General features: G+C 43.6%; 2 protein-coding genes across 3 annotated transcripts in view; one reads left to right on the top strand and one right to left on the bottom strand.

Annotated features, from left to right (window-relative positions):
- TBX21 (T-box transcription factor 21) overlaps positions 1–821 on the top strand; it is a 34,438-nt gene extending 33,617 nt beyond the window's left edge. The window contains exon 6 of the mRNA XM_044296677.1: positions 320–821. Coding sequence (XP_044152612.1) covers positions 320–821 — 502 coding nt within the window. The remainder of the gene's footprint in view (positions 1–319) is intronic.
- A 185-nt stretch (positions 822–1,006) lies between these two features.
- Positions 1,007–12,228, bottom strand: part of MRPL10 (mitochondrial ribosomal protein L10) — a 19,992-nt gene continuing 8,770 nt past the window's right edge. For both annotated transcript variants that reach the window (XM_044296684.1, XM_044296686.1), the window contains exons 3-5: positions 4,929–5,093; positions 4,705–4,849; positions 1,007–1,268 (exon numbers count right to left, since the gene is read on the bottom strand). In XM_044296684.1, coding sequence (XP_044152619.1) covers positions 1,057–1,268; positions 4,705–4,849; positions 4,929–5,093 — 522 coding nt within the window. In that variant the 3' untranslated portion in view covers positions 1,007–1,056. The remainder of the gene's footprint in view (positions 1,269–4,704; positions 4,850–4,928; positions 5,094–12,228) is intronic.

Below are 12,228 nucleotides of genomic sequence, written 5' to 3'. Positions count from 1 at the left end.
TCACCTAGCTCCGACACGTCCCCATTTGGTGTCAGCCGTCTTCTGAATCTCTCTTACTAGGGACGGATCTTGCCTGATAACAGACAATGGACTGCAAATTAGGTGGAAGCGAGACCCTAGTGGCCATGACTTTTGGGTTTTTTTTCAAGTGCATGTGAGCATATATTTTTTTAAATGAAGTGATTTAGAAATTTACTAGTTACACCATTCTCTACTAAATTAAATTGTGTGAAAGTACAGTGACTCTTTAAGTAAGATTGCTTCTTAGGCAGAGAAACATATGCAATCTATGAATTTCACAATCTCCCTTGTTTTACAGGTTGTGCATTCAGCCTGCAGGTGAGCGCCTCACTCCATCTCCACCAGTCCGTTATCCTTCTTCTCACCTGCAGGACCCCCTGCAAACCACTCGCCTCTATTCTGTAGAGCAGAAGGAGCCTCAGCCTTGGTATTTGTCCTCGCAAAACATTGCTCCACATCGGGACTACACACATTATGATGCAACAACCAAGATGGCTGCGGCCTATGCAATGAAGTGTTACTCTCATCCAGCTCCATTAGCATACTATACCGAAACCCTGGGGTCTGCCTGGGCAGGACCAGCACAATACCATCCCAAACCAAGCCCTGCACCCTCAAGTTGGTTTCATCCCTTTTTAGACAACCGTGGAAAAGAGGAAGAGTCCAACCACTGGGGGGACCTCACAGCTTATGTTGAGGACAGCAAACGAAGGAGACTCTCACCATACAGACCTGATGGATCTCCCCACACATATGACAGAGACATAGACATTCCATTTCCTGGGTTCTACAGCCAATAACACAAATTACAAACTGTATGACATTTATTAACAAACCAGAGGACATTACAAGTAATTTTGGACTTACCATGGTGCAGGGGCACACTGCTAATGGTACCATTGATGTTTAGCACACATTCTATAAAGGTGGCTAGACATTAAACTTCATGGTCTTGCTAATAAAATATTTTATACACAATGCAATATTCATTACATATAGTTTTATTAAGGAGTCCTATCAACATAGTAAGGTTTCTCAATTGGCCTTGGTTTCTTTGCCCTCTTCTTTGCTATGGTGCTCCAGCATGGTGCATAACTGTACCGAATGATGAGTCAGGAGATTCGATGTCTGGGCGGTGAGCATTGTCAGCGTTCCAACAAGCTGGCCCTGCAACAACTGCTTGCTCGGCAGTTTGGAGTAGTTTATAATGCCTTGCTTGCTCAGTAGTTTGTTCTCAATACAGGCTCCTGGAGGGAAAGAAAGAAGTATGTGAATCGGGCACAGTGTTTAATAAAAGGCATCTCACCTGTTTTAGTTATCCCTTTCTACCTGGCAATGGCTTTCTGTGTGGTCCTCAGAGGGTGCTACACTGCACAATGATAATGTGTTTCTAGTGACGTGCTGCCAATGAATCAGAATGAAAGGGGTTCTCTTAGCTCCTCTAAGGCCAGGGGACCAGCCATTTCTGGCTGCTGCATGGCAGTCATTCAAATAATAATATTCCATGGTGATGGTGCAGTATGGCAGTGTATCATACCATAATCAGACCCATAGGAGTTCAAGTCCTCTAGAAGGACTAAAGTACAAAGTAAAAAAAAATAAAGTTTTATTAAATTGTTTAAAAATACTTTTTTAAAAGTCCATACAAAAAACATTTCCTCCTTTAAAAAAACCTTGTTGTTTACATTACATTTTTTTTTTATATCATCGCATTCATAACAATCCCAAAATATAACATTATCACGATATTCAACAGGCACAGTGAACGCTACATATAAAAAAAAAACAAATTAAAAAGGTGTCCCCTCAAGTCTGTCATGTGACCTCTGGCATTCAGTTAACTGTCCAGATATCTAAGAGGTGAACAGAACATATGTATACAGTATATTCAACAATACTGCCTGCAGCAGCATCTTATCATCATGTCTGCCAGAGCCATCTACCATTGTTCTCCCTTCATGTTTACAGTTAAAGGGGTTGTTGGGGTTCAGGGCCGAACCCGGATATAAGCTATTCTTTTACTACATGAGTGGAGCATCAGAGCATTTCCTTGCTCCGATGTTCCCCATTACCTTGAGCTGCAACGTCTCCGGCACAGATTAGCGGTATGTGCAGATAGGACGTATATAGTCATTGGGCAGTCAGGAAGGGGTTAAAGTGCTGCATTCATGTATCAGGTAGACATCCAGTCATTTACTGAACATTTTTGGGCAAAGGCCTTCATCAGAGTGCTAACAATACATACAAAGAACAATCACAGTAAGACTCCATTCAGACGTCCGTATTAAATGGTCCGGATCCGTTCTGCATAGGTGCGAACCCATTAATTTTCAATAGGGCTGGAAAAGATGCGGACAGCACACAGAGTGCTATCCGCATCCGCACTTCCATTCCGCGGCTCCGCAAAAAAAATAGAACATGCCCTATTCGTGTCCACAATAGCGGACAAGAATAGGCATTTTCTATTATAGTGCCAGCAATTTGCAGATCCGCAAAACACTTACGGACGTGTGAATGGGCCCTAGTGGTTTTCAAAGTAGGACACAGTGATTATAACAAACGATTACACACTTATTATCATGATTGATATTGACATCCAGTCTCAAGGAGACATTTGCATAATACATGGTGGAAAAAGACTATAAAGTATAAGGCTTATCCTGGTATTGTTCTCTGCAGGGGAGTAAACTATGCTGAGATCTACTGGAGATATCATGAAGAAACACAACTTTGAATACTGATCTCGGCATAGTTTACCCTGCTGTGCAATTGTTTGTTATGATCACTATGTCCTACATTGAAAACCATTACTGTGATTGCTCTTTGTATGTATTGTAGCACTCTGATGAAAGCCTTTGGCCGAAAACATTCAGTAAATGACCGGATGTTCACCTAATAAATGAATACAGCACTTACATATACTAGGCTGTTTTGGAGGCGGGTACTAAGCTACTTTACATAGTACCCGCCTCCAGTAGCGCTATAGACCGCTAATCTGGGACAGTGACATTGCAGTGCAAGGAAAGGGGAACATCGGACCAAGGAAATGCTCTGATGCATCACTTATGTGTAGTAAAAGAATAGCTTATAACTGGGTTGAACCCCGACAACCCCTTTAGCTTTATTAACTATACAGGTGTCAACAACCTGATATAAGACAGGTATGTAAGCAACATTTTAAATACATGTAAGGCTACTTTCACACTTGCGCTTGATCGGATCCATTCTGAACGGATCCGATCATATTAATGCAGATGGAGGCTCCGCTCAGAACGGATCCGTCTGCATTAATAACTTAGAAAAAATTCTAAGTGTGAAAGTAGCCTGAGCGGATCCGTTCAGACTTTCAATGTAAAGTCAATGGGGGACGGATCCGCTTGAAGATTGAGCCATATGGTGACATCTTCAAGCGGATCCGTTCCCATTGACTTACATTGTAAGTCTGAACGGATCCGCTCGCCTCCGCACGGCCAGGCGGACAGCTGAACGCTGCAAGCAGCGTTCAGCTGTCCGCCTGTCCGTGCGGAGGCGAGCGGAGCGGAGGCTGAACGCCGCCAGACTGATGCAGTCTGAGCGGATCCGCTCCATTCAGACTGCATCAGGGCTGGACGGAGGCGTTCGGGTCCGCTCGTGAGCTCCTTCAAATGGAGCTCATGAACGGACCTATGAACGCTAGTGTGAAAGTAGCCTAAGGCCCCATTCACACGACTGTATTTTGGGGTCTGCATCCGAACTGCATTTTTTGTGGATCGCACATGGAACCTTTTATTTCTATGGGTCTGCAAATAGAAAAACGGACAGAATTCTGCGTGCTGTCCGCATCTGTATTTCCGTTCCACAAAAAATACAGAACATATGCTATTCTTGTCTGTTTTGTTATGACAGGTCCGCAAAAAACGGATGCACATCGACTTCACATGGATGTCATCCATATTTTTTATTTTTTTTTGGGGGGGGGGGGGGGGGGGGGGAAATCAGTGTTTTGCAGACCGCAAAATACATACAGTCATGTGAATGCACCCTTAAATTGTATAATTTCCTATTATATAAACAAATTAAAAAAAATAAAACCTGGACTACCCCTTTTAGTATAGTCACATTAAGCTACTGTATTGTACAGATCAGCCCAAGATACAGGTTCAGAGATGAGCGAATCGATGTGTACAAATTTAATACATTCAAAAATCAGTCTTCTAGAGCAGGCATGCTCAAGCTGCGGCCCTCCAGATGTTGCAAAACTACAACTCCCAGCATGCCTGATCAGCCTACAGCAGGGTATTGTAGGAGATGTTATTTTACAACAGCTGGAGGGCCGCAGGTTGAGCATGCCTGCTCTACAGCAGTGTGGGGCTGGCTCCGCTGCTCAAGAAACTCTCCTCCCCTCTGATTGACAGGGTCAAGTAAGGTCTTCTTACCTGGCCCTGACAGTCTCATGCCTATGCAGTTTCTTGAAGTAACAGTGCAAGCAAGGGACTCTAATCCTAATACCTGAGCAGCGCAGATGCAGACTGTGCATGTGCCGCCACACTTCAGGCTGTACCCAAATGTAAGCGATAACAGGTCAGGGGACAAGGCTGGCCCTGTCAATCAGGAGAGGGGGAAGTCTGTTGAGCAGTGGGCTGGCCTCCCTGCTCAATTTGATTCTTACGAATTGATTTGCTCATTTCTATGTAAGTTACTTACCCAGAAGTTGTATTTGAGGTGCCGTCCGAATTGCTTGCAACATTTCCTTCACTTTGGCATGCGGACTCACTACCACGAAAGTATGCCCAAGAAACAAGGGTAACAATCCCTGAAGGTGGGACTGGCCTAGAATCTTTCTTATGACCTGTGTGCAGATATAAACCATAAGGATTAAGCCTCCTAGTTCATTCTCTGTGATAGTGTTTTTTGTTTACCATCAATACCTGGAGCGGGAAAACCTTAATGTAGATCTCATGCTTATGGAGTCTGTGCTTGAGATGTAAAAAATCATCAGCTCCAATTGCATTACGCTGAAACACGGCAAACATCTTATTCTCCTGGAGGACATTCTCCAACTGAGAACACAGAAACTTCTCCAGTAGGTTTTCCTGAAAGAGAAAATATTTATATGTAAGGACCGACTGCCGCCATATTATTTTTATAATAATCCACCATAGTGCACTTGGGTGGATTATAATAATTCACCCCAGATGCTGTACATCATTTTACTCCTAAATTGATCTAAGCACAGATAGTACTGCCTCCCTATCTCTATTTAAAATAGTCAAGGCACAGACAGCACTGTCTACCTGTTTCTATTTGTAAATGATGTAGGCACAGATAGTACTGTCTACCTGTCTCTATTTGTAAGTGATCAAGGCACAGATAGTACTGCCTCCCTGTCTATCCCTGTAAATGATCTAGGCACAGATAGTACTGCCTCCCTGTCTATCCCTGTAAATGATCAAGGCACAGATAGTACTGCCTCCCTGTCTATCCCTGTAAATGATCTAGGCACATATAGTACTGCCTCCCTGTCTATCCCTGTAAATGATCAAGGCACAGATTGTACTGCCTACCTGGATCTATTTGTAAATGATCACGGCACAGATAGTACTGCCTGCAGGGAGGTGGAGCTAGCCACGCAGGAGATGGCTGTCTGACTCAAGAGCTCCTGATCACAGCACTCATCAAAACCACTCTTTGGGTTCCCCGCAAGAATGAAAATGGGCAAGCCGACCAAGGAGAAATCCAGGGAGTCTCAGGGTACTCCCCGAGAGCATAAAGGGCAATCTGACATCGATAAATTCCTGCGGAAGAAACGACCCAAGATGGCGCAGGAAGCAGATAACGCTCAAGTCCTCATGGAAGACTCTGACGACGGAAGCTCCTGCACTCCGTCTAAAGCTTACAGTGACCGAGACACTACCCCTATCACCAGAGCCTTCCTGAAGGAATCCCTCGCCTCCGCATTCAAGCCTAGATCTTGGAGTCTGGTAATGCCTGTCCACTGGGGAATCTTCCTCATTCTTACTTCACTTTTGTGTGCGTGTTTCGGTGGGTCCTCAATGTCATCTCGGTCACCCACTGAAACTCTTACACACATCCCTCCTTACAAACTTTTCCTTTAGTGCACACGCCACCACCCTTTAAGTTTTGTCATACCACTTAATGGAACTCCAATGATGACTCGCTGGGCTAACTCCCTATTTTTCACGTTGCAGTTGTCTATGCTGTGAACCGATAACTGCTCAATTTGCCTTAGCAGGTTTCATTTTGACTTCTGCTCTTTACTTGTTGTTTTATCCTTATTGTATAGGCTTTGCCCCGGGATTTTAACCGCCCGGAACCCAAAATGCACTTCCAGCAGCGACGAGAAAGCTCGTGGGTACCACCAGCTGCCACCGCTACTTACAGGTAGTGGCTGGAGCATCTCTGGCATATGAGTGCTGTGTGAATTCACACTGGCTTGGTGTACCCCACAGTTTTTCCTCCTCCCGCTACAGAGTACTCTGACTTATTCCCCTCTTACAATAGTGATGATAATGTCTATACGCTATCTTTCCACTAGTCCATGTATTCCTCAGCAGAATCCTGTACATGGTTATGTTTATCGTTTCTCTAGGTGGGCTATATGGGTGACCTCTCCCTGTGTCTATAAGAACACTTTTGTCAACTTGTGTAAACTGTACTGTTGAATATGGTCCCCCTGAAAGTGATTTCTTTAAATGTCAATGGCTTAAATATACCTAAAAAAAGAGACAGGTCTTTCATATGCTTAGGAGAGAGAGAGGGCAAGTCTGCTGTTCCTCCAAGAAACGCATTTCTGTCACAACCGCATCCCTACCCTATTCCCTAAATACTACCCGAAATGGTTCCATAGCACACACTGTTCGGCCTCAAGAGGGGTATCCATTGGAATTAGCTCTGATGTCCCTTTTCAAACGCTTACGCAATCTATTGACCTAGAAGGCCGTTATGTCTTTCTAAAAGGAATGTTTTACGGCAGCAAAGTGACTCTTGCTAATGTATATGCAGCCAACGCCAACCAAATTTCCTGGCTGGTTGGCATCTTACAATCCTTACACACCTTTAGAGAGGGCACACAAATTTTGGCTGGCGATTTTAATATGGTGCTAGACCATCTCACGGATTCCACTTCTGTGACCCCCAAACATTCTATCAAACAACTTTGCAGACTCAGGACTGCCCTGACTGCACACCAAATCTCAGATGTATGGAGACTGCTGAACCCCAGAGAAAAGGATTTTCACCTTTTACTGAGCCGTACATGGATCTTACTAGCAGCTGGATTTTCTGTTTATCTCGAATCACGCCCTGGAGAGAGTGAAATCCACAAGTATCGGTCTAATCACAGTCTCCGACCATGCGCCGGTATCTCTAGAGGTTCACTTAAAAAGCTATCCCCCCCGAGAGCTTAGACCTGGAGGCTAAACGAAACTCTCTTAGAGAATGAACAAGATAGGGTCATATTAGAGGAAAAGCTGAAAATGTTCTTTGAGCTGAATTCCTCTCCGCAAATAGATAAGCCTATATTATGGGAAACCCATAAGGCTTTTGTCAGGGGGGAGCTGATAGCACTAGGTGCTTGGATACGTAAACAAAGAACTAGTAAGGTAAACTATCATTTCTCAGCTCTCCACCCTAGAGAACATTAATAAACTCTCCCCTTCTGACTCCACGCACGCAGATATTGTCAAACTACGCACTCAACTAAAAGATCTGCTGAACATTAAGTCAGCCAAAGCTCTCAGAGTAGTAAAGTACAGATTCTATGTACATGGAGATAAGAGGCTCTAAACTCCTTTCTCAAATAAGGGGCAAAAGGGATTAAAATCCGGACGGGGACACAGCCTTACCACAACCCCTGCCATAGCACAGGAATTTGCCAAGCTTCTACTCCTCTTTATACAATTTGCCAGTAAGGGACCTCACACCTTCAACAGAAGATAGACTCCTTCCTAGCCTCTGTACATGTACCCCAGCTTTCAAATTCAGAAAAGAACCAGTTATTGTCCCCAATAACCGAAAAGGAAGTCCTAGAGACCCTTTTAAGTATACCCTCTGGAAAGTGCCCAGGCCCCGACGGCCTACCCATCATCTATTACAAAAAACTTAAGAAGACACTAATTCTGCACCTTACTGACTTGTGCAACTCCCTGTTACAGGGTAGCCCTCTCTCTCCACAGTCTCTAATGGCCCACATAACAGTCATCCCAAAGGAGGGAAAAGACCCCACTAAATGTAGTAGTTACAGACTCATTTCCCTTCTTAACGCGGATATTAAGCTTTGGGCCAAAATCCTTAGTCATCGTATTGCCAAATTTTTACCCCAATTAATGAGAAGCAGGTAGGCTTTGTGAAGGGAAGGAAAACATAATGTTAGCAGAGTTATACATGCCATTTATTATGCAAAGAAATACAAGACTACTTTGATACTCTTAGGTACAGATGCCGAAAAAGCTTTCGACAGAGTCAACTGGGCCTTCATGGAAAGAGCACTGCAACATTTTGGCTTCCCTCTGCATTCGTTTCGGCAATTTTCTCCCATTACGGGCACCCCACTGCTATAGTTATAACCAATGGATACCTCTCCCCCTCGTTCCACATCACAAATGGCACGAGACAGGGCTACCCTCTCTCCCCGACGCTCTTTATCCTAGCCCTAGAAATATTCCTCAGCAAGATCAGGACATCCGAGATGACATCCAAGAACTTGTCAATTTAACCCACGTGTTGGCAGTCTCTCTGATCTCCTGGTACCTGCCACAGGAATGTCCGTGACACTACCTGTCTCTATTTGTAAATGATCAAGGCACAGATAGTACTGCATGCCAGTCTATATTTGCAAATGATCACGGCACATATAGTACTGCCTACCTGTTTCTATTTGTAAATGATCAAGGCACAGATAGTACTGCCTGCCTGTCTCTTCTTGCAAATGATGTTGTTTCCTTGTCTTTACATTAGTGGTGAGTGCTGCAGCCTCTCTCATTTACTCATACAACAGTAAGCACTAAAAATTGGGATTTTCTGATAGCTTGTGGGATAAATCTATGGCTACTGTAAGATGAGAATGGAATATCGGAATGTAATGGCATGTTGGGGATGGCCATCAGAATGTAACTAAAAATTAAAGGGAACCTGTCACCCCCTAAAACCATCCCAAGCCGCCAGCAGTACCTACGTGTAGCCAGCAGCGTGTTTCTGATGATGCCTTTCTTCCTGAAGGCAGATGCAGCAAAAGTACTGAAAACGTTGTTTTATCCCCTGCCCGGCGCGCTTCTCCACACCTGCTTGAAGTCCTTGCTTCACGTCACTGTAACTGTGCCCCCTTTCCTGCCCCATCGCTGTGACTGACAGCGATTATGCATGAGAGTTCGGCTGCCTTTGCCGAACAGCCGGCTGTCAGTCACAGCGAAGGGGGAGTGGTTACCGTTATTTGAAGCAAGGAGGCCGCTGCCTCCTTGACTTCAATCATGTGTGGAGAAGCGCGTCGGGCAGGGGATAAAACAACGTTTTCAGTACTTTTGCTGCATCTGCCTTCAGGAAGAAAGGCATCATTAGAAACACACTGCTGGCGGCTTGGGATGGTTTTGGGAGGTGACAGGTTCCCTTTAACCACTTAAGGACCACAGGTTTATACCCCCCTAGTGACCAGGCCCTTTTTTACAAATCGGCACTCCACAACTTTAGCGGTTTATTGCTCGGTCATGCAACTTACCACCCAAATTAATTTTACCTCCTTTTCTTCTCACTAATAGAGCTTTCATTTGGTGGTATTTCATTGCTGCTGACATTTTTACTTTTTTTGTTATTAATCGAAATTTAACGATTTTTTTGCAAAAAAAAAATGAAATTTTTCACTTTCAGTTGTAAAATTTTGCAAAAAAAAACGACATCCATATATAAATTTTTCGCTAAATTTATTGTTATACATGTCTTTGAAAAAAATGTTTGGGTAAAAAAAAAATGGTTTGGGTAAAAGTTATAGCGTTTACAAACTATGGTACAAAAATGTGAATTTCCGCTTTTTGAAGCAGCTCTGACTTTCTGAGCACCTGTCATGTTTCCTGAGGTTCTACAATGCCCAGACAGTACAAACACCCCACAAATGACCCCATTTCGGAAAGTAGACACCCTAAGGTATTCGCTGATGGGCATAGTGAGTTCATAGAACGTTTTATTTTTTGTCACAAGTTAGCGGAAAATGATGATTTATTATTATTATTTTTTTTTTCTTACAAAGTCTCATATTCCACTAACTTGTGACAAAAAATAAAAACTTCCATGAACTCACTATGCCCATCACGAAATACCTTGGGGTGTCTTCTTTCCAAAATGGGGTCACTTGTGGGGTAGTTATACTGCCCTGGCATTCTAGGGGCCCTAAAGTGTGGTTAGTAGTTTGAAATCAAAATGTGTAAAAAATGGCCTGTGAAATCCGAAAGGTGCTCTTTGGAATGTGTGCCCCTTTGCCCACCTAGGCGGCAAAAAAGTGACACACATCTGCTATCGCCGTACTCAGGAGAAGTTGGGGAATGTGTTTTGGGGTGTCATTTTACATATACCCATGCTGGGTGAGAGAAATATCTTGGCAAAAGACAACTTTTCCCATTTTTTTATACACAGTTGGCATTTGACCAATATATTTATATCACCCAGCATGGGTATATGTAAAATGACACCCCAAAACACATTGCCCAACTTCTCCTGAGTACGGCGATACCAGATGTGTGACACTTTTTTGCAGCCTAGGTGGGCAAAGGGGCCCACATTCCAAAGAGCACCTTTAGGATTTCACCGGCCATTTTTTACAGATTTTGATTTCAAACTACTAACCACACATTAGGGCCCCTAAATTGCCAGGGCAGTATAACTACCCCACAAGTGACCCCATTTTGGAAAGAAGACACCCCAAGGTATTCCGTGAGGGGCATGGCGAGTTCCTGGAATTTTGTATTTTTTGTCACAAGTTAGTGGAATATGAGACTTTGTAAGAAAAAAAAAAAAAAAAAAAAAAATCATCATTTTCCGCTAACTTGTGACAAAAAATAAAAAATTCTAGGAACTCGCCATGCCCCTCACGGAATACCTTGGGGTGTCTTCTTTCCAAAATGGGGTCACTTGTGGGGTAGTTATACTGCCCTGGCATTCTAGGGGCCCTAATGTGTGGTAAGTAGTTTGAAATCAAAATGTGTAAAAAAGGACCTGTGAAATCTGAAAGGTGCTCTTTGGAATGTGTGCCCCTTTGCCCACCTAGGCGGCAAAAAAGTGTCACACATCTGGTATCGCCGTACTCAGGAGAAGTTGGGGAATGTGTTTTGGGGTGTCATTTTACATATACCCATGCTGGGTGAGAGAAATATCTCTGCAAAAGACAATTTTTCCCATTTTTTTATACAAAGTTGGCATTTGACCAAGATATTTATCTCACCCAGCATGTGTATATGTAAAATGACACCCCAAAACACATTCCCCAACTTCTCCTGAGTACGGCGATACCACATGTGTGACACTTTTTTGCAGCCTAGATGCGCAAAGCGGGCCAAATTCCTTTTAGGAGGGCATTTTTAGACATTTGGATCCCAAACTTCTTCTCACGCTTTCGGGCCCCTAACATGCCAGGGCAGTATAAATACCCCACATGTGACCCCACTTTGGAAAGAAGACACCCTAAGGTATTCAATGAGGGGCCTGGCGAGTTCATAGAATTTTTTATTTTTTTTGCACAAGTTAGCGGAAATTGATTTTTTTTGTATTTTCTCACAAAGTCTCCCTTTCCGCTAACTTGGGACAAAAATTTCAATCTTTCATGGACTCAATATGCCCCTCATGGAATACCTTGGGGTGTCTTCGTTCCGGAATGGGGTCACATGTGGGGTACTTATACTGCCCTGGCATTTTAGGGGCCCTACAGCGTCAGAAGAAGTCTGGAATATAAATGTCTAAAAAAAAAATTACGCATTTGGATTCCGTGAGGGGTATGGTGAGTTCATGTGAGATTTTATTTTTTGACACAAGTTAGTGGAATATGAGACTTAGTAAGAAAAAACAAAAACAAACAAAAACTTTCCGCTAACTTGGGCCCAAAAAAATGTCTAAATGGTGCCTTACAGGGGGGGGTGATCAATGACAGGGGGGTGATCAATGACAGGGGGGTGATCAGGGAATCTATATGGGGTGATCACCCCCCTGTCATTGATCACACCCCTGTCATTG

This window comes from Bufo gargarizans, chromosome 6 (genome assembly GCF_014858855.1).
Source record: "Bufo gargarizans isolate SCDJY-AF-19 chromosome 6, ASM1485885v1, whole genome shotgun sequence".
In the NCBI taxonomy this organism is placed as follows: Eukaryota; Metazoa; Chordata; class Amphibia; order Anura; family Bufonidae; genus Bufo; species Bufo gargarizans.
The sequence above is the reverse complement of the archived record's forward strand: the minus strand, read 5'-3'. Positions and strand labels throughout refer to the sequence as shown.